This window comes from Melospiza melodia, chromosome 2 (assembly GCF_035770615.1).
Source record: "Melospiza melodia melodia isolate bMelMel2 chromosome 2, bMelMel2.pri, whole genome shotgun sequence".
NCBI classification, from domain to species: Eukaryota; Metazoa; Chordata; class Aves; order Passeriformes; family Passerellidae; genus Melospiza; species Melospiza melodia.
Window position 1 is genome coordinate 63,496,300 of NC_086195.1, and position 23,431 is coordinate 63,519,730.

The window sequence follows — 23,431 nt, forward strand, 5'->3', positions numbered from 1 at the left end:
GTGCTTCAAACACCTCTCTGGCCCACAGTTCTAGAGAGCTTCCTGCTAATGCTGGCCATTAAATCCTGTGTCACATCCATCCAAACCAAGCTGCTGGGAGCAGTTTCCATCCTTCATCACCCCTGCCCCCCTGCCCAAAGCCCATTTTCCAGTTCAGGGCACATCCACCATTTCTTCTGTCAGTGGAGCACCAGGGGATGTCTGAGTAACCCCCAGCTGGAGAGATGAGCTCTCCTGGCACAGCCTGCTCACCCACTGGGTCATGGCAGAGTCTCCCTGTCACTAAAACCACACCAGAGACACAGCCAACACCTCCCAGGATTTGCTTCTCCTCTCTTTAAGAAAGGAAGCCCCAGGAAGTGATGCCATGCGATCTGGGCATCGAGTGTGGCAGGGTACCACAAACCAGATAAGCCACAGCCTGGGGAAGAACTCATCCTTTTTACTGTGCAGAATGAACAGAAAAACAGAATGAACATCCCTTCTCGAGGCAAAGGCAAAGACTGACTCAGTGCTAACTCACTTGAACAGAAAACAACGCCAGCTTCTGAGCTGAGGGTTCCTGACCCTTCTGCCAGGGTCCCCATGCAATGACAAGGTGGGAGTAGCACTGATCTGAGCTCACACTCTCCTCTGAACCCGAGCAGAGCTTTGGCTTCATAACTAAACCAGCAAAATCCTCCATGGATCCTCATACAAGTAATTTGGGTGAGGAAAACATTCCAGGTGAAAGGCTTAAACCTTCCTGGTGAGCAGACCACAGGGAGGAAGAAGACTTGGCTTGTCAGTCTCCAGGCTGTGCCAATGGAATCCATGAAGAGGAGCTCCAGGATGGGCCATCTCCTCACAGTTATCTGCAGACACTGCAGATCTTCAGGAATTGGTTTGGAGCTCTATTATGTTATGTTAGTAACAGCAGCCAGAGTTTCTGGCAACAAGGTGACTGTGACCTTCTGAGAAGCAAGCTATCAGTGTGTCTGGAAAACCTGTCCACCTTCTTGGAGGCACGTGGTTTGTCCTGATGGCTTCTCAGCTGTGCTGCCCAACACACAGTGAGGGTTGGCCTTTGTCACCTCCACTCCTCCTCATTTAAGAGAAGGCAACTGATGAAGTAAATGATCAAACAATAGTGGGAATAAATGTTCACCCTGCAGGGGCAGGTATTTTTCACAGCCACCAGAAAGCTCAGTAGCTTTGTGCAAGTACATCAGGTACATTTCCAAGCCTGACTTATGCAGAATGTCACCTTTCAGTGACAGGACTGCTACATGGAAAAGCTGTACCACATTCACCATTTACAATAAATGCAGAGCTAAGAAAGAAAAACTAGAGAGCGATTGCTGCAGTTTATTTTGGAGGTGACATCAAGGTGACAAAGAGAGCATTGGTTTCAATGAATTTTATTTCATTCTGTATTATACAAGTGGGATCTGAATCCCAAACTTCCCACCATCAATGCCATGGAGAAGCACCATTACACAAGAGGAAGGCAGAATTTTGAGGCTGGAAGACAGACTGGACCAAGCTGTTTCTCCCCACTGGTCAGAAATTCTTCCTCCTTCACACAGAGTGCTTCCCAGACCAGCAGGTTTACCCCAGGAATAAGAGAGACAAAGCTAGCTCTAAACATCCCTCTGCCTCCTCCTCTCCCCAACAAAAGAGGCTGCCCAATGCCAGCAGTGGAATGGTTAAAGACAGGGAGCACATCAGGTTTTCAGTCTCTCAACCAGCCCACTAGATTAAGAAGTAGCCTGGTTACTCCCTCTCTCCTGAAAAAGATCCAGGAAAATGAATGACCTAAAACGCTGAAGACTTACCTCCTTTCCTTCCCCCATCCCATGGCCTTGTTCTCTAAGCAGAGAACAGGCAATGAACTCTGAGGAGGCTGAAGGAAAGCCAAGGAAAATCAGGGGCTACCTGAATCCCTGGGAATCTGGTGGCTACCCTGGTGCCCTCATTCATTCCCTTTGAGGTTCAGAGACCTGTTTGGAATAGTACACAGAGAGGGCCTCCCTTAAGGACTCAGAAGCAACCAGGGATACAGAACACACAGGAAGCACCGTGAGGGTACACACCATTCCAGGGATGGCCCAAACCACAAACAGGGCAAGACTTCCCTTCAGCCAAGGCCCCAAGGGCTGGGGGAACTGGGACGAGGCCCTGGCAGGGGGAAGAGAGCTCCTGCAGCAGTACTGAGGTCTCCTGTGAATTTACTTCTTCTTCCTCTCCTGGGAACAGCGAGGGCAGAACCTGTTAGAAAAGGAAGAACAAAGCCAACATTTAGGACATGACATGAGCCTTAAGTGCATGGTCCCAAAAGACCTTTTCCAAGGTCCCTGACAAAGCCTTAATTCAAATTTTCCTTTTAATGATATCTTCTAAGTGTGTATATATAGTACTTTTTCCCCTGGCACCAAGGACCTCCCCATTCCAAAGGTCAAATGGGCCCCCCAGGTTGCTTCACTCACCATTTTCCTCTTGGTTTTGTTGTCAGACCCACACAGGCAAAATGAAACCATTCAATGGAACACTGTTGGGATGAAGAGCAGCCAGTTAAAGAGCAGTTTCCTTTTGAAATTGTTGCTTTTGGGCTACCAGAGTTTCCCAGCATTTAATCACAAACTCCAAAATCCCTGGCAGTGATCAAGGATTGAATGTTCACACCCAACCTACACACTGTTAGCAAGGAGAACTCCCCTTCTCCCTTGCTAAGTTTAGGGACAAGAAAACATTTTAAGGAAAACCCTGCAGAGAGAGGCACTTCAGAGGTCCTTGCCAGCCACACCTCTGCCCATCCCAACTCCTGAGGAAAGCCCTCTCCTGGTCACTGCTTGCTGTGCCTGGGACCACCCAAGCAGGACAAGCCTTTCCATGCAGGACTCATCTCCACTCCATTCCCCCCACTTCCACCATGTGCAGGCTCTTACATCTGGGTTGTCACAGCCAATCATCTCCCCATAGGAGACCTGGTGGCAGAGGCAGTAGGTGGGCTCATTGGGGTCCACAGGCATATCCAGTACATCCGAGGGGTGCACATTCCCAAAGGTGACAGAAGGCATCCCATACTCTGTGCTACTGCAGGACAGGAATAAAGTAAGTCAGCAAAGTACCTGGCTTTGAGCACCTCTGTGTGTCCCAAGACAGTGCCCTTGCTGGCCAGAGACAGACACTTCTCTCAGTTAAGTACCCACACTCAAGGGGGTCTGCTTTCCCCTCCAACCCACACCCCCCTGAGAACAGGGGAATAAAGAAGTTTCCTTCCTCTTGCCTCCCAAGAAGGGACAGAGGACACACAGTTCCAGTGTGGAAGCCTGGCTAGGCCTGCCTTGGTCTGATTTCCAGTGCTGCTTCTCATTCCCTCGAGTCCCTTCAACACTTACGTGCGGACCAGCTTCAGTTTCTTTTGGGCAGTTTTTGGTGCTTCCTCATCAGAGTTTTTCCCTTTGGAGCGAGCACGGGCAGCTTTTTTCTCTTTCTGGGCTCGGCCCTCTGGTAAGAAGAGAAAAAGGTGTTGCATCTGTCACCCCACCAAAACAGACACCTGACAGTGACAACCCCTGCAGCACTAAAACACACTCCTGGCTGTGGAATGCACACTTGCTTTGGGCTGTGCACCCCATCCCGATTTATCTATCAGCCTTGAATGAGCTCACACAAGAAGAGCCCAGTCACCATCTCTTTACCTGTCCTTCAGCCTCCAGCGCAACAGCCTTTGATCTGCACCACTCCAGTGCCTGCCTTCATCCCCAGCACTTCCACAGTCACCTGGCTGCCTCCTGAATCAGTGTGCAGCCCAGTGTGGTACTCACTCTTCTTGCCCTTGCTGGAAGAACTGTCATAGTCACTCGACTCTATCTGCTTCTCCTTCAGGTCCGCTTCAAAGCGGGCGAGGTCCGTGTCCAGCCGCCGGATGTGCTTGTCCACCTGCAAGGACACCAGGGGCAGGGGTTACCACAGGACAGGGCCCAGGGAGGCAGAGGGAGGACAAACAGGGGACAAAGGGGCAGGGGGCTGGCACTAAAGAGCCGAGGAGCAAGAGTGGGCATGGCCTAAGAATGAGAGCTCAGGGCCTGGCGAGATGGGCGGCTTTAGTTCGGGCGTTCACAGGATAAGCACGAGGCACTTCCCTTCATACCATCTCATAGGTCTGCATTGCCAGCTGAACCTTGTCGTCCCCAAATTCCTTGCACTTCCCATAGGCCTCCTGGATCTGCTTGAGAAGCCCCAGTTTTTCCTCTGAAGACAAAGTCCGTGCATTGCTGATATACTCCGTGGCCAACTTATCGATCTCTGACTTGAGGTCTGAAAGAAGGGAGCCATTAAATACACAAACACCTCACACACCACAGTGCCCTCCATCAGGAGAGACTCAGTGACTGCAGCAGCTCCAGGCCTCCTCCCCTGCCTGGAGATCCCCATGACAAAGGCAAAGCAAAGAAAAGCTGCTCAAGCTACTTCTCCTTGTCTTGGCAACAAAACCGTCCCTGATCCTCACCTTCCGTCCTCTGATCCAGATCCCGCATGAGCTGAAAGTTTCTCTGTAATTCAAAGGGCAGGTTCTCAATACCTGCAGAGAAAGGAGAATACATGGAGAAATCAGATCCTTGTTCCTTGCCAAGGCAGGAACAAAGCTAACCAATAACACACATACCCCTGGTGCACATCAGCTTCCATTGTTGCTGGCCCCAAAGGAGACAGACTATAAAAGTGTGATACATTTAATGCAGAAGCCTCCTTCTAGAATACATATTAGTTAGCAGAAAACTGCTGCCGTGCAGAGAGTGCCGCACTAAGAAAGCAGAAACCCAAAATCTGTAATGAGTGTCAGTCTTTATAACACAACATCTCCATCCGAAAACTCCACTCAGTAATGAAAGAAACACCACAACAGCTGGTAAATAAAGCCATTTAGTTATTTCTCACAAAGATGTAAAAATTAAGTTGATCAAATGCTAATTCACTGAAAAGTGAGTCTGTTTAATGCATTCATTTAACATACAGGGGACAGCAGACACTTTGGGCAGAGCAAAGATCAAGTCTGAGATGGGATGGGGAACAGTCTTAACCCCTCATGACTTGTAACTTGTGGTGCCTTCTGCACTGTCATCTCAGAGTGGTGTGTCCAACACCTGGAAGGATGCCACACATTGTGAATAATAAACGCTTGTAGGGCTCTGACTGAGCAATGTGAAGTTGATAGTCAATTAATTTTCAATGCAGTGTGCTACTCACCCCCCAGGCATCACCAGATGCTCAACTGGCAAAGCTGGTAAAAACAATTCTCATTTTTCCATGCCTGTCTAGTCAAAATGAGATCTAGTGTCACTGCATTAACCTGAAGTCTAAGCCTGATTATTGTCACCTTTATACCTAATGAAAATAATAAATCTCTCCTGAAGGTTTAAAAAAGAAGGTGTTGGGGAAAGCTCTTCACAAACACAACAGAAGCACGTCTGAGCTTCCTCAACTCACTCTGCAGCTCACATGGAGTGCAGCTGGAAGTGTTGCCATCACCAAAGCTGTCCAACACATCAGTCCAGGCATCAATCTCCATTTTCTCTGCACATATTTCTACAGCAATTAATGCCTTTCCACTCCCTGAAGAGCAACCAGTTGACAGGGAAGGTTCTGTATGCAAGAGGAAGGTTTTAACAAGTTTTAACAAGTGCTACATAACAGGATGTGAGATTAATTCCTATAAGAGGTAAAACTAACTGTGGGCCTTGCTGAGCACAAATGTTGTTCCTTTTACTTAGACTTCTGCCCATGCAGCATAATGAGAAGTTACATGCACAACACTTAGGAGCAATCAAGCTGCTGATTTAACAGATTTCTGTTGCCATTTCTGATTTAGTTACCTGAGAAATGCTCAGGTAGTAGGTGTCCTTGAGTACCCAGATCCATAATCCACAGCACATACACATCACCCCTCTGCATTCAAGGACAGTTAGCAGTGCAAATTCAAATTCTGAAAAATTACTAAGCAGCAAAATGAAGTCTGTAGGTACATCCTGAATTTGATACTTCCAGGTTTGTTCAGCATGACAGACTTCACACAAGGTTTAAGCAGCTGACTACCGGATTACATCCCTACGGTTCCAAAAAGCATCTCAGAACACGACGGGGACACAATGCTGAAAATTATTATTGCTTATAGAGGGAGCTTGTGGCAGGGATGAAATTCAGCTTGGGAATCTAGAGACCATGCCTTTTTCCCTCCTGCAATCCCCAGCCTCATCAACTCTAAACCTTTCAATTTATACAGCAAATGAAACATGGGTCATACTGCAGCACGCTGCTTTCATTCCTCTCCAAAGCACCCGCTGCAGAAGACAAGACAGGTATCCTCCAGAGGAAAACAGAAGCTCTTCCTGCACTGCACACAATATGTCAAATTTATATTGAGTTTATTAATCCTGGAAGATCACAGCTTCTAAATTCTGGACTTTGTGGTTTTTAGAAAAGATTAATGTAATTTCTTTTTCTCTTCTGAAAAGGACAGATGGTAAAAGCACAAATTCCACCAGGTACTGTCAGCTTTCCCTCAGCAGGGATAGAAACCTTTAGATAGAGCAAGCTCCTGAGCCAGCACAAAAACCAGTAGGATGCTGCTGTGCGGGCAGAACAACCCCACATGAGGTTAGGGTCACACTTCACAGTGACATTCTTGCACCAGGAGAAACCCAAGCAGGAGTTCCATTCTGCTACACAACCTGAAAGGAACTGTGCTCTAGTTTTGACAGCCGTCACTGCAAAAATCTGCCACCGCCACTGATGCCAGCACATGCCCTCGTCTGGACAACATCCATCTGTCTGTCTGTCTGTCTTTTGCCTCTACTTGTCTGTTCAGCCTGTGCACCCACCCTTGAGAGCCCCTCTCTCCCCAGAGCTTGCTCCCCTCAGCCAGGCCAGTGGCTCCTTTCCTGCCTCCAGGGGTGCAGAGCCCCTGCTCCTGGGGGCTCTGGCAGTGTGGGGAGGGCTGTCCCCTGGCCCTGGCACTGTGGGGAGGGCTGTCACTGGGCCCTGGCAGTGTGGGGAGGGCTGTCACCCGGCCCTGGCAGTGTGGGCAGGGCTGTCACCCGGCTCTGGCAGTGTGGGGAGGGCTGTCACCCAGCTCTGGCAGTGTGGGGAGGGCTGTCACCCAGCTCTGGCAGTGTGGGGAGGGCTGTCCCCTGGCCCTGGCAGTGTGGGGAGGGCTGTCCCCTGGCTCTGGCACTGTGGGAAGGGCTGTCACTGGGCCCTGGCACTGTGGGGAGGGCTGTCACTGGGCCCTGGCAGTGTGGGGAGGGCTGTCACCCAGCTCTGGCAGTGTGGGGAGGGCTGTCACCCAGCTCTGGCAGTGTGGGGAGGGCTGTCCCCTGGCCCTGGCACTGTGGGGAGGGCTGTCACCTGGCTCTGGCAGTGTGGGGAGGGCTGTCACCTGGCTCTGGCAGTGTGGGCAGGGCTGTCACCTGGCTCTGGCAGTGTGGGCAGGGCTGTCACCTGGCTCTGGCAGTGTGGGGAGGGCTGTCACCCGGCCCTGGCAGTGTGGGGAGGGCTGTCACTGGGCCCTGGCAGTGTGGGGAGGGCTGTCACCCAGCCCTGGCAGTGTGGGGAGGGCTGTCACCCGGCCCTGGCAGTGTGGGGAGGGCTGTCACTGGGCCCTGGCAGTGTGGGGAGGGCTGTCACCCGGCCCTGGCAGTGTGGGGAGGGCTGTCACCCGGCCCTGGCAGTGTGGGGAGGGCTGTCACCCGGCTCTGGCAGTGTGGGCAGGGCTGTCACCCGGCCCTGGCAGTGTGGGCAGGGCTGTCACCTGGCCCTGGCTCTGGTTGAGCAAATGCTCAGCTCAGGCACCACGAGTGGATCATTTATGCACATCTGAGCCATGAGCTTCCAGAGGCTCATTAGCTGGGCAGGCTTCCACTGGGGCTGACGAGACAAACCCCTGCCAGTTGAATTCCTTCCCTGCTAAAACCAGCAAAATGATTTCCTAAAACCACAGCAAAACATTGCACTCTGCAAATCTATTCTTGGACAAATGTTCTGCCACTGCTTCGTCAATAAATGGAGAAAATGAAACAAGTGACAGTACAGTGACTTTATAATCAGAACTGCTACAAAGACACTTTATCTATTCAACTGAACGTGGAGGGAAGCTGAGCAGACCATTACAAATTATGATCCAGAGAGAGTCTGGCAATAACAAAAAGCATAACAAGATAAAGCTGCAGATAAGCAAGTTATAACTGAGCAACAAACTATTTGTATGGTACATAACTTAATCTAGCTGTGGGGATGTTTTCTACTATCTGCAGCTTAACTCCAAAGCTCTTGCATAGCCTTAAACAGAAGTGATTCTCTGCATCACAGAATTTATCACAGGGGACAGAACACTTGCTGAAATTGCTTGACCTGTGCTGTGCTGGCTACCAGACATTATCACTCTCTAAGTGCCATTGAAAAAAAAAAAAATTAGATTTGAGTCTCCATTTCCTCATTCCTACCACCAGACTTTCCCTCGCTATTCCTAAAAAATATTCATGCTATTTATGTAATTTCGTTTCCTCCTGCTTTTCTCCTTTTTTCCTCTCAATTAATTTTGCTTTCATCTTAGTAAGATTCACCTAAAATCATCATGACTACATACTATCTATCATCAAATATCCACATAATTCTCAGATTATGAAACTGATAATTGTAAAGAAAGAACACCCTAGAGACATCTTTGATCACTAGAGAAGAGTGATGATATGCAACAACAGACAGAAAAATAAGGAAAAGTGAGGCCCTCTTTCCACAGCAATGGCACAGCAGGAGGAGAGGAGCAGGAGGATGGTGAAAATGTACAGGGAATAAAGTGCTAGCAAGGCCAGCAGCTTGGGCTGGCAGCAATGCAACTGTGCCACAGAATCACAGAATGGGTAAGCCTGGAAGGACCACAGTGATCACCTGGCCCCACCTCTCTGCTCAAGCAGGGTCACCCAGAGCATAGGGCACAGGATTGCCTCCAGACAGTCCTGGAATATGTCCAGTGAGGGAGACACCACAGCCTTAGTGGGGAAATCTCTCTTTGGTCACCCACACAGTAAAGGAATTCTTCCTCATGTTCAGCTGGAGCTCCCTGTGCATCAGTTCCTGCCCACTGCCCCGTGTCCCAGTGCCTGGCACCACGGAGAAGAGCCCGGATCCACCCTCAACACCTCCCTGCAGATGTTTACAGACACTGCAGAGCCCCCTCTCAGACATTCTCCCAAAGGCCAAACAGGCCCAGCTCCCTCAGCCTTCCCACACAAGAGAGATGCTCCAGTCTCCAATCATCCCCATTCCCTCTGCTGCACAGGCCCAGGAGCCCCATGTCTCTCTGTATGAGGAGCCCAGGAGCGGACACTGCACTCAGAGGAGCCTCTCCAGGGCTGAGTGCATGGGCAGGATTCCTGCCTCGACCTGCTGGCAAGGCTTCTCCCAATGGGCTCCCTGCACAGATCCATACAGAAGCCTGCTGCAGCCCTACTGATTCCTCTCGTGGTCTGATCATCCTGAAAATCACTGGTGCAGCCCTCTCCTGCTGAATGCATCTTTTTCATCCCTTCCTTTTCTTACCTTGTTTCCATTTCTGATCACAAGCTGAAGTCTCTCTACCTTCCTTCATCTTTTCTCTCCTCACATGTTGTCCCTTCACTAAGCCCATTCTTCTTTCATCTCTTTTACTCTCCTCCTTCCTTGTCATTCTTTCCCCTGTTCATTCTTCCACAGGCATCCATGACCATGCTCTCTTCTCCCTTTTGAACCACGCACTCTCTCTCCAAAAGTCAGAATCCAACACCACTTTTTTCCCTCTTCAATAATGATCATTTTATTTACTTCTTTTTAAAAACAAACGTGGGCTGTCAGGTGCAGGCTGATATTTAAACTTCAGCTCCTCAACTCAGATGTTAACTGTGACACACAAATGCAGAGAGCAAGCCTACACAGCCTGATAACTTCAGTTGTGCTTCAATCCTCTGCAGCACGCCTGTGCTGTGCCAAACAATGGATCTGTGCTGCCCAAAGTCCCAAAAACAGACCAATAGCACTGAGGACCATCCAAACACACAGTACCTTTCCCAAGACATCTATTCACCCACCATGTTTAGATGCATGTTTAAATTTTATTAAAAAATGGGAAAAGACATTTTGAAACATAACCACAGTTGCTTTATTGAACAGCTTAGATTTCAGCAAACACTTCAGACACCACATTGCTGAAGGCAATTTAAAAAATTCCTGCTTGTGTCAGGGACTGCCACACAGAGAGGGTAAGTTCTTTGCCCCCAGGACTGCAAACTGGCTGGGATCTTGTTGGGGAAGCACACTGGACTTTTTGGTACTCCATGATTCTCATAATTTTGCAGCACTTGAAGTACACTGCAGGACAAGTGGCTTGCAGCAATCTTCAGGAGCTTCCTTGCTCCCTCATTAGGGGGCAGGGTGTCTTTTGTATCCCTCCTTTCAGAGTGTGTCACCCTTTTAAACTATTGCTGCTACTCTCTCCTGCGCTCTCAAGTAATCAGTCACCTTCCTACACAGGTATTTACTGGAACTTTTGCACAAGCACCTTTATTGAAATTGGTCCTTGAGTACAATTTCCCTCTGTTCAGAGATGGCCCAGCCCTGCTGCAGTAAAAAATCCTAACCTTTACCATTATCCTCACAACACCCTGGTAAGGGATAAGCCCACCTACAGTTTTACAGAGAGGGTGCTTAGGTGCACGGCAGACTGATTTGCCACCCAGGAATTCTGTGGCCACAGCACATATCCCAAGTTTTGGGCAATGCACTGCACACCAGCCCACCCCAGCACATCTGCCTCGGGCACCACTCAGCAGTGACAGTCAGGCACAGAAACCCAACACTCCCCCAAAGTGTGGGGCTGTTTCTTAGGAAGGGAGGGCTCTTTTTGTTGTCTTGTTACAGCAGCTCAATGCTACAGCATCCACAGACAAGACAGCAGGGAACGTTGTTAAGTGTCTGAAAAGGGATCTTTCTTATCAAAGATCAACCTTGAATTTGAAAAGCTTGGAGGGCTTGAAAGACTGACACAATGAATGAGACTGGCAACACTCCTGGCTTTCCAGCCAGCCACAGCCCTCCAAAGGCAGGGACAACCACCGAAGAGCCCACAGGGCTGTTTGCCAAAACAATGACATCACATTTGCAGTTGGGTAAGTGAAGAACTACAGAGAAAACACAGCAGGCTTTGCCATGTAAAGCTATCTTGTATCAGCTCCAATAAAAATATCAGCCAACAACAAAACCAATTCTAGATGAATTGGTCATTAAATGTATCAGCTCAGCGTGGGCTGTGCCAGTAGCTTTCACACAGAAACAAATGATGCCTATGAATCACCAAATTCTCTCCCCTGCATGAAATCTTTTGTAATTTTCCATAGATCATATGTGGTGCATCACAGGTGTAACCAATCCAAAGTCTCTGAAAGGTGAAAGGCATCTTTGACTGCACTAGAACAGTGACAAGCAGAGAAATGATTTATTTAGAGACTTGCATTTCTGAAGATTGATGTGAGGAGCTGTAGAGGCAGGGCCAGGGGTATGGCTGCATGCTACACTGAGGAGGGGACAGGAGTAAGGAAGGCAGGGAATGCAAGAGATCAAAGAACTGCTGGGAAACTGGAACACAGCCAGGTCTGAGAAGGAAACAAGGGCTTGCCTACAGCCATCTCCAACATCACACCCAAGCCCTCCGAGAGCCTCAAGATGACAATACTCATCACACCCTCATTTGATGAATGCGTACAGAAGAAAATCCAGACAGATGGGGCCGTTCCAAAAGAAAAATCCTATTTTACTAGGTTAGCTAATGTTATCAAGGAACATTGATAGGACATTGCCATGCCAGCTGTAGGAGAAAGAAGACTTCCATGTGCTGCTTCCATTGCTCTGTGCTGATGCTGAAGTTTTCCAGCAGTGACAGCCCCTGAGAGGGTGCAGCTCTGTGTGCCTACTGACAAGTGCAAACAGAGGAGCAAAGGAAGCTCAGTGCCTCCCTAACCAGTGGGAAATGGGGGAAAGCCCAAGGTATACTGCCTGCATTGCACCATGGCACCTTCCCAGCTGAGGTCTCCTTATCTCATCTCAGCATCTCCATCACCTCCACAGCAGTACTTCCAACCTCCTTCAAGGGCCAACACTGAGCCAAACACAGGAACTCAAACTCAAGCAAGCACAAATTATTCTCACAAATCTTTATGCACATTCCACCTTTTAATCACAAAACACTGTTCTCTTCCTTCTTCTTCCATTCCTTTCTACACCTCTAACTCCTTTGCACCCATAGGTTTTCCCTTACTAAAGCTGCACTGTGTTAGTGCTTGAGGGAAAGCACTTTTTAATCTTGCTTTCTCCCCTCTCCTTCTGGATTTTTAGAAACCAGAGGGAGAACAATATTTGAAGACATGGAAATCTTTTTATGTTTAAATTCAGCCACTGGAGAGAAACACTCAGGAAGAAAAGTGGAACCAGACACATTCCTCCTCTCCCATTCCCTGAATCCTTTGGCTCAGTAAATAGGATGAAGGAGTGAAGGTGGTCAGAGTAGACAAGACATGGAGTTCCTCTGTCAGGATGCTCAGCACAGAAGGAATGTGTGCATTTTTCTGCTGCAAAAGCATCTGCCAAGAGCATAACACATTTCAGACAGATTTGCTTTGTAATTAACAGCTTAAAGCCAAGGAAAGGGCATGCCTAATCCTAGGCCTAAACCCAGTATCAAATTACAATACCTGACCTAAGAAGCTTCTAGACACTTTTTGCTAAGAGAACTCTTCTTAGCTTGGCTATTCCACAAAAAAAAAAAAAAAATTAAAAAAAAAATAAAAAAAAAAGAAAAGAACTTTACTTTGTCAGACTGCTACTTTGTCAGATTTTAGCATACAGTTTTTAATTACCTACTCACATGATGTTTCATGCAAGGTGTTTCTCATTCCCAGTGACTGAGCACTGATTCAAAGTTTTACTTTATTCTCTTTGCTCAACACAGAGTCACAAGCTCAGACCCAGAGCTCAATCTGAGAACTGACTTTGTAGCCAGCTTTTCAAGGTGTTCACTGCTGTGACAATGAAGAGTTTTCACAACGCTGCAGTGGAGTGGCCCACTGCCCTCACCAACAGCAGGAAGGCCACCAGATTTACTGGGGCCAAGAGATTAAAGCCAAAAGGCCAGCTAATTACAAACTCTCCTCTTGAAGGGTGCAAAAATGCTTCATTGCACAACTTTTCAGAATTATCTGTTCAAAGCACACTCCAGAAGCAGCTATGAGCATTCTGCACATCTGCTCCCCTGATTAAAAATTTCCACTCATAATCTGAGGGAAGCACAATCCAAGCAAGGGAAACCTGTACAAAGTGGGACTCACAACATAAAAAAACCCCACCAAACTCACTTTGGCAGAGTGATATTCACTTGCTTCAAACAGGAGGCACCTTTTTCCTTCCTACAATTTTCACTTAATTCCTTACACACCTTCCTTTATTCAAAGATATGAAGAGGTCCTACAAATAACTGCCCTCTTTCATCACACATTCCTCATTCATTCCCTGAGCAGATCCAGATAGAAAACCACAGGAAAGAGAATCTCTGTGGGAAGAAAAAAGACATTAAACTGAAAACTGTGTCTGCAAGAGCATTATGCTAGTAAAAGAATCCTGTTCCAAGACACAGATGTAAATTAAGAATTAGACACCTTTTATAAGAAATGACCAAAAGTTCTGGACTGTTTATTTCTATCAAATTTCAGGAATTTTTAGGATATTAGTGAACTGCTTTAAAACAGAACTGAATGTTTTTAAAACACTGAAATAATGTGGGGAAAAAAGGGGAGCAGCAAGTAAGAAACTGAATGCTGTCAATCAGTTGGCATCAAGAGAAAGACTCGTGTCTAAAACACTGGATGCATTTCCACAGAGTCAGGAGCTCAGGCAGAAGCCAGGAGAGGAGAGCAGGCTGAGAGCAGAGCAATGTGGGTAATCAGAAATGAATGCCATTACCTATCAGCAGCCTAACCTGCTGAAGATGTGATGGGTGCTCTTTGATGCCAAGGGTCACAGCACATTCATGCTTTCCTGAAAGAAATCCAGAATAGCACAGCAAGTGTCTCATCAGTGGCTAACAGCAGCAAGTAATGCTGCACCACACAAACCTGAAAAAGGCTGCAGAGATCTAAGGGTAAGCAATAAAGGCTAAACCATCACAGGAATTAATGTTTTGTTCTTCCTAAAATCTTTGTAAGCAGATGGTTTAAGGACTTTTAGACTGTGCACATCACTTTCATTATTTTTTAAGCAAGACACCTCAACCACAACAGTGACTCTCCTGTATTAATATCCACTTCACCAGGATGAGCATCTCTAATCCAATCTCAGGACCCAAACCTCAGCTGAGAGAGAGGACTTTGGCATTTCCTCTGCATGCCTGTACAGGAGAGAAAGAGGAGTTCCCAGGCTGGCTGGTTTTAGCTGACTGTGATGGATCCCGAGGTGTTTGACTCTGGCACTCTCCAGCCACCAACCTTCCCTCTCTGCAGCTGTGCACCTGCAGCCCCCCTGCCCGCTCAGGGCTGCGTCCTGCTCGGCTCTGCTCACCACGTGCAGATCCCAGGCTTTTGCTCCTTTAGCTCTGCCCTGCAGCTCTTACCCAAACACACCCCTGCCCTCCCCGCAGGAAAACCCTGCATCCCCCTCCTGTGCACTTATTCCTTGTCCATCTGCTTCTTCTCCTCCTTCCCAGCTGAGGAGCCTCAGTCAGCTGCACCCTTCTGCAATGCAGCGAGAACTGCACAAGAACACAAATCTGCCCCTCTCCAACCTGCCTCCTCATTCAACTCCTCTTCCTGGCTTTGGCCTCCTTCCTTGCACCTCAGAGATCCTTGCCTGTCCAACTGCAGCTTCTTTTCACCTTTCACTGAAATTTAGTATGGTTCTTGAACATTCTCAGAGACATTTCCTTTCCTAAAGACAAAAAGAGCACTGAAGATGCAAGGAATGAGACACCCTGTGTCCATATCAGCACCTCATCTTTTCTGTGCTGGAAGAAACCCGGTGTAGCAGGAAATCTGAAGAGCCAAACTCCATTATTTCCCATGCATATGCAAGCAGACAGTGAGAGATGTCACTGGCTGGGTGCAGTGAAGCAGAAGACACAGCACCACAACCAGCCAGCTTTAAAGACACCATCCCGTGAACATTCTCCCCTGTCTCCAGTGCCAACACCAGACCAGCAGGAAAACGTGAGAACGGCATTCCTCAAAGAACAGGTTATTCAATCTGAACTCATTAGCCCACTCATTGAGAAACAACTCCTCCGATGGATCTGCTCGGCTATTTTAAGCACGCGTGGGTAAAACATGCACTGAAAGTCTCATCCCCAAAGGGCAGAGTTTGAAGTTTTAAGCACCTTAAGGCAGGACGGTAAAATAGGAGGTACCATAGGAGGTCTCTGATAACGTTGCCAACTCCATTGGCATTTACAGAGCTCCCGTTCGGCCAGAAAAGCGGGGCTGCATTTGTAAACTGACAGCGTAGAAAACCACCACAACTACCGCCCCACGGACCCCAAAGTTATCTGTGCTCGATGTCTATCCCGGGAAATCACCGACAGCCAAGCTCCCGCTCCCGAGGGGCGCCTGGAGCTGCACCGGGCTCCTCTCTCACGGACCAAACCGGCCGCGGGGCCGCGCTGTCAGGGCTCCCGCAGCCGAGCCTTGCCCCGCGGACGGGGCCTCTCCGCACGGCCCGGGCACCGGGCAGCGCCCGAGGGGCGGGGAGAGCCCGCGGGCGCCCTGGGCAGCGCTCGGCCCCCGCGGGGCCCCGCCCCTCGGCCCGTCCGTGCCCCCCGGGCCGGCTCAGCCGCGGCCTCGGCCCCGCCCCGGCGGCTCTTACTGTCCAGGTAGTGCTCCAGGTACATCCCCGCCGCCATCTTGCGCCCCACACACCGCCGCTTCCGGCGGCGAGCGGACGCGCGCGGAGCCCGGAAGCGGCGCTGCCCGGCTGCGAAGCCGCTTCCGCCCGCCTGCCCCGGTGCTTCCGCCCCGCTCCCGCCGCCATTTCGGGCTGCGCGGGGCTGCCCCCGCGGAGGGCGGCGGGGGTGACCGGGGCACCGCTCCTGCGGGAAAGGCTGAGGGAGCTGGGCCTCTTCAGCCCGAGGGGCTCAGACGACTGAGAGGGGAGCCCATCCATGTCTCTCAGTATCTGAAAGGTGCATGTGAGACTCCTCGGTGGTGCCAAGCACTAGGGCAGAAACTGATGCACAGCAAGTTCCACCTGAACGTGAGGAGGAACTTCTTCACCGTGCGGGTGACTGAGCACTGGGACAGGCTGCCCAGAGAGGCGGTGCAGTCTCCTTCATTGGAGAACCCTCTGGAGGCAATCCTGTGCCATGTGCTGTGGGAGGAACGAGCCTGCTCGAGCAGGGAGGTTGGAGCAGTGACACCCTGGGGTCCCTTTCTGGGGTCCCTTCGAGCCCGGCCCATCCTGGCATCAGGCCGAGGAAGTGCTGCTGACTCGTTACCGTGGTTTTCCATTCACCTCGGAATCCGCCAGTGCGGGGCAGCTGCTGCTGTGTCACGAGTGGAGATGGATGGAGGGTCTCTGCTGTGCGGGACTGGTACAACCGAACACTTGTGACAGACTAACAAAGGCAATTAAACGAAACATGTGACCGTGCTCTCTTTCTCTTCATCATGCCAGAACCACTCTTGTGACCATACACAGGAGCCACTTGTAGAGCCCCCTCCCCAGCCGTCCTTTGCTACACACACGGTGTGGTGCCGTGAATCACGTGTGATTATGGAGGAACCGAGACAAAATTATCTTACTTCTGTTGATCCTTAGGTTCCAAGATATGCAGGATGGTTTTTTCAAGAGGTCAGCGCTCATTTAGCATCCTATACAGTTTAGGAGGCACTGGGCTTGGCTAATACTCCATTTCATCCACCTTTCTTCTGCCTACCCATCTACACCATCCTTCTTTTTTCTTGACAGTCTGTGCAATGACAGCCATTGCTCAGGACTGAATGCTCCCAGATTCTAGCTGCAAGAAGTGGTGACTGGATTTATTTTTCTCTCTTTTCCTCACAAAGATCTTCCAAGACACCATGCCTCTATCTATATGGATATACTAGGATTAAGTCTTCGAGCAGCCTGCACTGCAAGACTGAGGAGCTGTTACATAAAGGAACTGCAGCTGTTTGAACTATGAACCATCTTGCTGTTAAACTACTGGGTTAATTCAGAGCCTCTCTGTTCTGATGATGGAGTTTTCCATTCCTCTTCCTACAGTCATTTAAGTTATTTATGACATATTTTTAATTATTCAAAACACATTTCTTAGTCTTTTCAGTTCCCATGTGGAGCAGCTGGCTTCAGTTAGCTGAACATTATTGTTAAGCCTCTTTAAAGTACTTCAAAATTCTCATATAAATTGCCTTATACTCTTAATTAAGGGGAAGGATGTGGCTGTTACATAAAAAAAAAAAAATAAAAAAAAATCTGCTCCCTATACCATGTCACAGTTCTAAACCAGAATCTCCCAAACACACCCTGCTTGGGGCTACCAAGTTGAATGGAGCTGATGTTAAAAATTACATATTCTTAGACATCACTAGTTTGTTTAGGAGACCACATGGGAACCCCATCCTATCCTCCAAGCCAAGGCTAGGAGGATGCCAGAAAGACAATTTCCCTCTGGACTTTTTGCCACTGCAGATACAAAAGACAGGGCAAAGAGGCACTTGCCTAAAATCTAAATGGCAAATCTCAGTAAAGTGTACAAATGTGTCTCTAACTGCAGGAACTGCCACTGTGAATTTGCAAAATAAAGGGGAGAGGCAGTTTTGTGTGCCTGTGTGGTCTCACAGCAGTAGAAACTCTACCATTCCAGCAAAAACTAGTTCCGGAGCTCTGAGTGCCGGAAAGCTTGTTTTGCTTTTTTTTCAAAGTCAAAGAAAGGGTTTGCATCGCTCAGGGCTCCAGAGGCAGCCTCACCCACAGAGGAAGTGTCAGCAGGGCAGTTATTTGTCGAGAAGAGGAATATTTTTCAAACACTCTACCCATTGCAGTTGGAGCACGGGCGCAGATGGCTGTGCAGGAAGGTGCTTTCCCAGCTGAGACAAGCTCTGGAGACCAGCACCATTGATGTCTAACCCTCACCCAGCCTCACACGCTAACCCCTGTGGTTATGACACTCCCCCCTCAGCCCAGGCTGCTGCTACAGCTCCATCCTGCAATTATTCCTGTAGGTAGCTCCTGGTCCCACACACGACCTGTGGGATGAGCGGTGCTGCCCAGGCCTCGGCACGTCCCACGGGGAAGCTGCACGGCCTATGCAAGCAGTCTTGCAGGAGTGGTTCTCAACCTTTATTGATCTACAGATGCCTGTGTGTTTTCCCTTGGAAATGTAAACATCTGCATACCAAATTCAAGCCTCCAGATTTTAGTTACCTTATAGACTCCTTAAATGTTGTCCAAGGACTGTGAAGTGAAGGCCAGTGCTTGGGAGGGATCCTCATGCAGAACCCAGCAGGACGGCTGTAACTTCCAACCCGTGTTCAGTTACCTTTTTGCTGTTGAGGAACCTTCAGCTCTTCTCACTCTTTAATATTCTCAGTTCAGAGGCCCCTGAACTTTCAATTTCCTGTCTTCAGGAAGCACAGAGAGGTACCCACACTTTGTTCTCACAAAGGGCAAATGATTGATCTGCAGCACTTGGCCCCGAGGGGGTTAATTAGCTTTACAAATGAAAGAGGATGCCAAAGGCCACAAATTATAACTGTGTGTCCATGTTTCAGAAACATACCCTAATTCAGCAGCAAAACTAGGCGTAGACTCTAGTTCTTTGGTGTCACGATTTCTTTTCTTGCAGTTTTTTTTCCATTCATTACACAGACACTACATGAAATCGAAATGTTTGTTGGACCAAGTTACTACATCTCTCTAGTACTTTGGTGTTCTACTATACAGAAACAAGAAACCATGCACACAAATTTAATCTGTTGTACCTGAAAGGACGATTGAACAGGTACCTATCTTGTAGTTAAGGAAGTGTACAGAGCAATTTCATTCTATGTTCTGAAACTGCACTAGTAAACTTGGGCAGCTTTCAGGTACATTACCTGCAAAATATCAGAAGAAAATCCTAAACATGATATATATCCTTTAGTTGATATAAAGATGATAAAATAATCAATAAAAATATAGAAGACAGACAGAATCTCATAATTATATTCTATATTAGGAAGATAGTTGGATGATGTAGACACATCCATGAGGTAATGAAATATTACCTATTGCCAATGAGATTTTGGAAGATGTTTAGTTCTACCCATTAAATAAAACATCTAGAAGTTGCATAGCTAGAAACTGACAATCAGTAATTTGAAAAGAATTATCTGGTAAGCAGATGGAAGCAATGGGCTTTCTTTTCCAAACAACTTTGAAGTTCTGAATGTGTTCCAGACCAGCCAATACTTTTGCTTAAAACGTATTTGCAAAGCAAGTGGGCTCATCCAGGTTGCTGTGAGGCAGTTAACCTAACACTGATGTGGCAAAATCACAGTGGCATTGACTGACAGAGGCTGCACTCAGCTAAGGAAAGAAACACACTGCTGTTTGTTTTAATTTGAAGGAAAAGACCTAATTAAAAGAACTGGCTATCTTTGTATGGCAGTCTGAGCTTGGTGGCTGAAGATAGCCATCTAGGCCGAATGCAGCAAGACTTTAACTGAACACTACACAGCTGGGTCGCTGAAAGGGAAAAGAAAGGCAACAGGTAAGAACTACATGATGGAGCCAAGCCTTACTGTGAGACACCTCAGCCAGCTCAATTTGATTCAGCTGTTTGAAAAGATGAATACAGTGACTTGATCATGGTCTGTAATTCATTACACAAGAAGAAAGACTTCTTATAGCAGAAGACTTTAATGTACTCAACAAAGGCAAGCAAGACCCTATGGATTAAAATAAAAAAAAAAAGTAGTAATATAGAGTGGCAGTTTCAATAGCAGTGATAACTAACAAAAGAACTATAATAAGGGACATGGTTGATTAACCATAAGGCTTTAAATTATAAAAGTCTTAAATCTTTCTTGAAGATTTAACTGAATTATAGACCAGCAATACTATCATTAGTCACGGCTGAGATTCTGTTACTGTTTGTGGGTGACTTTTCTAAATGATTCCAGCCTACATGATGTTTCCTTTTAAAGCAATGATAATTTGTAAAATCCAACTAAGAACAGAAAATCAGCTTGGAAAAGGACACGAAGAAAAAGTGCTATTGCCTTTCAGCAAAGATACAAGATGCAACCTAATACAGAACTCCAGTCATTGTCAAGTCTCAAGTCTTCTTGGGTACAAAGATCCAGAAACGAAGGAACTGGCAGCACAATGAAAATGCAGGGTCAAACAATTCATGGAGCTGAAGAAGGACCATGGGATCTTGTTAAGAGAATATTCCACTCTTGTGAGTGGGAGATAAATAATTGAACTGTTGTTGGCATGAGTGCACAAAGCTGCAGACTGCAGAACCTCAGGCTTCATCTCAAGAGGGAAGAATTTTGCACAAGTTGATACATTTTGTGTCTCACAGGTAGCTACTGCACTTTCTAAACCATCTGGAGCACTTTGAATATGTTAAACAACCATGGGAGTCCAAAGAGGAAGACCTAATCCAAACTCAAGTAAGTGACAGAGATAATGAGGGTAAGGTATCTTCAATTATTTCCAGATCAGCAACAGGACTGGGTAAACAGAGAAATTCTCATTGATAAGGGAAAAAAAAAGGAGGCCCAGAATAAAGGGGCATTTCTGAAGCTCAGTGGGAAAGTCCCTTGGTAAGAAATAATTAGTTTCTTCCTGGGCAACAGTAAAAGCTACAGGCTCAGCAGCAAACTGCACAAACACGAACAGTAACACCTTTGAAATGACTGGTAACAGGAATTGTACAGCCCCAAATACAAATGGATGCCCATGCTAGGTATCAGATTCCAAGAAGGGAAAGGCTAGCAAACATCAGAAAACAACACCTCAAACCAGGGACCAGGAAAGGCAGTTTCAAGCACCTGTAACATATAAAATGAAAAATCATTGTAAAGAATTTTAACTTGTGAGCCACTCCCTGGGGAATTCAACCAGTCAGCAAAGGTATTACTCTGACTTTTAAAGCCTTCCCAGCTTAATTCAAGACACTGCACCCAAACCATTTTTGAGACTTCAAGATGATGCATTCAAGAGAAAGAACACCTACTGTGAAGCTGGCAGTTTTGTCCTGTCCATGTGGAACACAGACAGGCAGAGGAGAGCCACAAGTAGAAATAAACCTGTGCTGGATCTGATAACTTCCAAGGGGAACAAAACTATCAACAGAGCTGTCCATGGGAAAAAAAGAAAGAAGGCAGAGGAATATGAATTAAACTCTCCTCTAAGAAGAAACATAACAGATGGAAAAGGTGTAGGCCAGACAGCAACTAACATAAATTAGAGACAATAAAAATAGAGAAAATTCTTAAGAAAAGCTTTGTGACTAGAAAAACTAGTGGTAAAAGGAAATGAATATTTTGCTCTTTCATTCCTTTCAATCACAAAATAAAGAAAGAAATCTTACTAATAGTACTGATCTATGCTGGATAAAAATGGTGAAAATGCTAGTGACATAGGACAGGAGAAACCAGTCAATAAATACTTAAAATTCCATCTAAAGAAAGGAATATAATGTAGCAGTCATATGAAAATAGCAACTGCAATCTAGTACCATAGTATCAAAGTAGGAGATGAGACGACACCTACAAGGGATGTATTATTTTGAAATCAACCAAGAAACAGGAGGCCTGAAAGAGTTTAGTAACTAGCTCTCTAGCCCAGGGATTCTGATCTTTAAATTAAACTTGGAATATTAAACAAATACCTTAAGACACTAATGACAGTACTCCCAAAAGGCAAATGAAAGGACTCAATGACTAAATTATGGAAAAACTGTAGAGATGAAGAATTAGAAAAAAAAAACAAAACCTATAACACAAAGGTTTTACAAAATACAGATTTTGTAGTTAAAAAAAAAAAAAAAAAAAAGAAAAAACCCAAACCCTAATTTCATTCTTAGATGACATCATTATACATTTGGTTTAACAAAGGGGACTGCATAGGTGCGACATACTTAAATTTTTATAAGGCATTGACCTAGCACCATAAGTCAGAAAGATAAACTGTACATAATCAAATACTAAGAGGATTAAGAAATGCTCAGCCTGCAAGTCTCAAAAAAAAGCTAATGAGAAGTTGCACTCAATGCTTTTCAAGTTAGCAAGATGCAATATTGCATTTCAACCTGGATCTGAAAGTAAAAATAAGAATTGGTACAGTCTGGGGGTGACAGAGCAGTGAAAGCTGTGAGTACCCTGGCCCATCAGCCAGCCAGGCCCCTTCACACAGGCTGGACTTGGACACGGCCCCACATGAAGCACCCAGGAAACAAGAACCCAGAGCATTCCTCTAGAGAAGGGAAAACATTATCCTGGAAAGCCAAGACTTTGGATGATCAGTCTTGACCAGACAAGCAGCCACTGTGAGCTCCTCTATCCTGCTGGGAGAAGAGGGAAAACACAGTCCTCTGCAGACTTAAGGCAAAGAGCCGGGGGGACCTCACCCATGGCACTGGGGCTTCAACACTCAATTACAAAATGAATTTGTTCATAAGATAATGAAAAATTTGACAAGATGTAGAAAGAAAAGACAAGAATAATTCATGGACTGGAAGAAATCCCTTACAGTGGAAGATTTACAGAGTTCTGTTTACCTTGTGAAAAAGTGGATTGAGAAGAGACATTAGAGTGTTTAATTGCACGTGTGCGGGGGGAAAGTCCCATTCAGGCTCTCTGAATCAGAGAGATGAATGTTCCCAGAACTAGGAACCAGAAGCCAAAGCAAGGAGAAATCTGGCTTAAATATTTCAACAGTGAAAACATGAAGCCCTTGCAGCAGGCTACCAATGGATTTTGTGTCCCAGTGCCTCAAAATCAAGCCAATGCATTTTGTCAACACAGTTCAAATACTCATCAGTTCTTGGCTACTCTCAGTACAGATTAAATGGACTGAAACGTCACCTGTGAAATGCAGGAGTCAAACCAGACAGCTCTTTCTAGCCTAGCCTATGCACCTACCAAGCACTCCACCTGTTTGCAGCCAACCCTGGTGACTAAAGCAGGGAAAAGGTTTCTGCCACAGGCCCCCCGGGTGCAGAGCTCCTCGCTGTCCTTGTGCAAAGCGCAAAGTGCCAAAGGCAGGGATGTGCTCCCTTGTGCCTGCCCACGCGGCCCCTCCAGAGCCAGGGCAGCCAGAGGCTCCTGCAGGGCTCGGCTGCAGGGGGAAGGAACACACGTCACAGGGGCAGGCTGCTCGCAGCAGCACC

The 23,431-nt window shown here is 47.2% G+C and overlaps 1 protein-coding gene across 2 annotated transcripts; it reads right to left on the reverse strand.

Moving 5' to 3' along the window:
- Positions 1-1,384: 1,384 nt before the first annotated feature.
- ING4 (inhibitor of growth family member 4) lies at positions 1,385-15,990 on the reverse strand. Of its 2 annotated transcripts, XR_010026694.1 has the most exons (9): positions 15,913-15,990; positions 4,496-4,567; positions 4,136-4,302; positions 3,810-3,924; positions 3,381-3,489; positions 2,928-3,075; positions 2,469-2,530; positions 2,076-2,250; positions 1,385-1,982 (listed from the first exon to the last, which is right to left on the reverse strand). XR_010026694.1 is itself a non-coding variant. In XM_063148489.1 (8 exons), exons 1-8 carry the CDS (start codon positions 15,947-15,949, stop codon positions 2,211-2,213), a joined length of 750 nt encoding a protein of 249 aa, XP_063004559.1. In that variant the 5' UTR covers positions 15,950-15,990; the 3' UTR covers positions 1,385-2,210. The 2 variants fall into 2 exon arrangements, 1 of the variants encoding a protein (XP_063004559.1); XM_063148489.1 differs by having other exon boundaries at positions 1,385-2,250.
- Positions 15,991-23,431: the final 7,441 nt, after the last annotated feature.

Bases quoted from the DNA above. Each gene is read 5' to 3' on its own strand.
- ING4 (XM_063148489.1), bottom strand. From the start codon at position 15,949: ATGGCGGCGGGGATGTACCTGGAGCACTACCTGGACA. The intron at 4,303-4,495 runs GTGAGGATCAGG...CCCTTCTTTCAG, and splicing joins TCTGGATCAGAGGACGGAAG to ACCTCAAGTCAGAGATCGAT. The intron at 3,490-3,809 runs GTGAGTACCACA...TCTTCTTACCAG, and splicing joins TTCCAGCAAGGGCAAGAAGA to AGGGCCGAGCCCAGAAAGAG.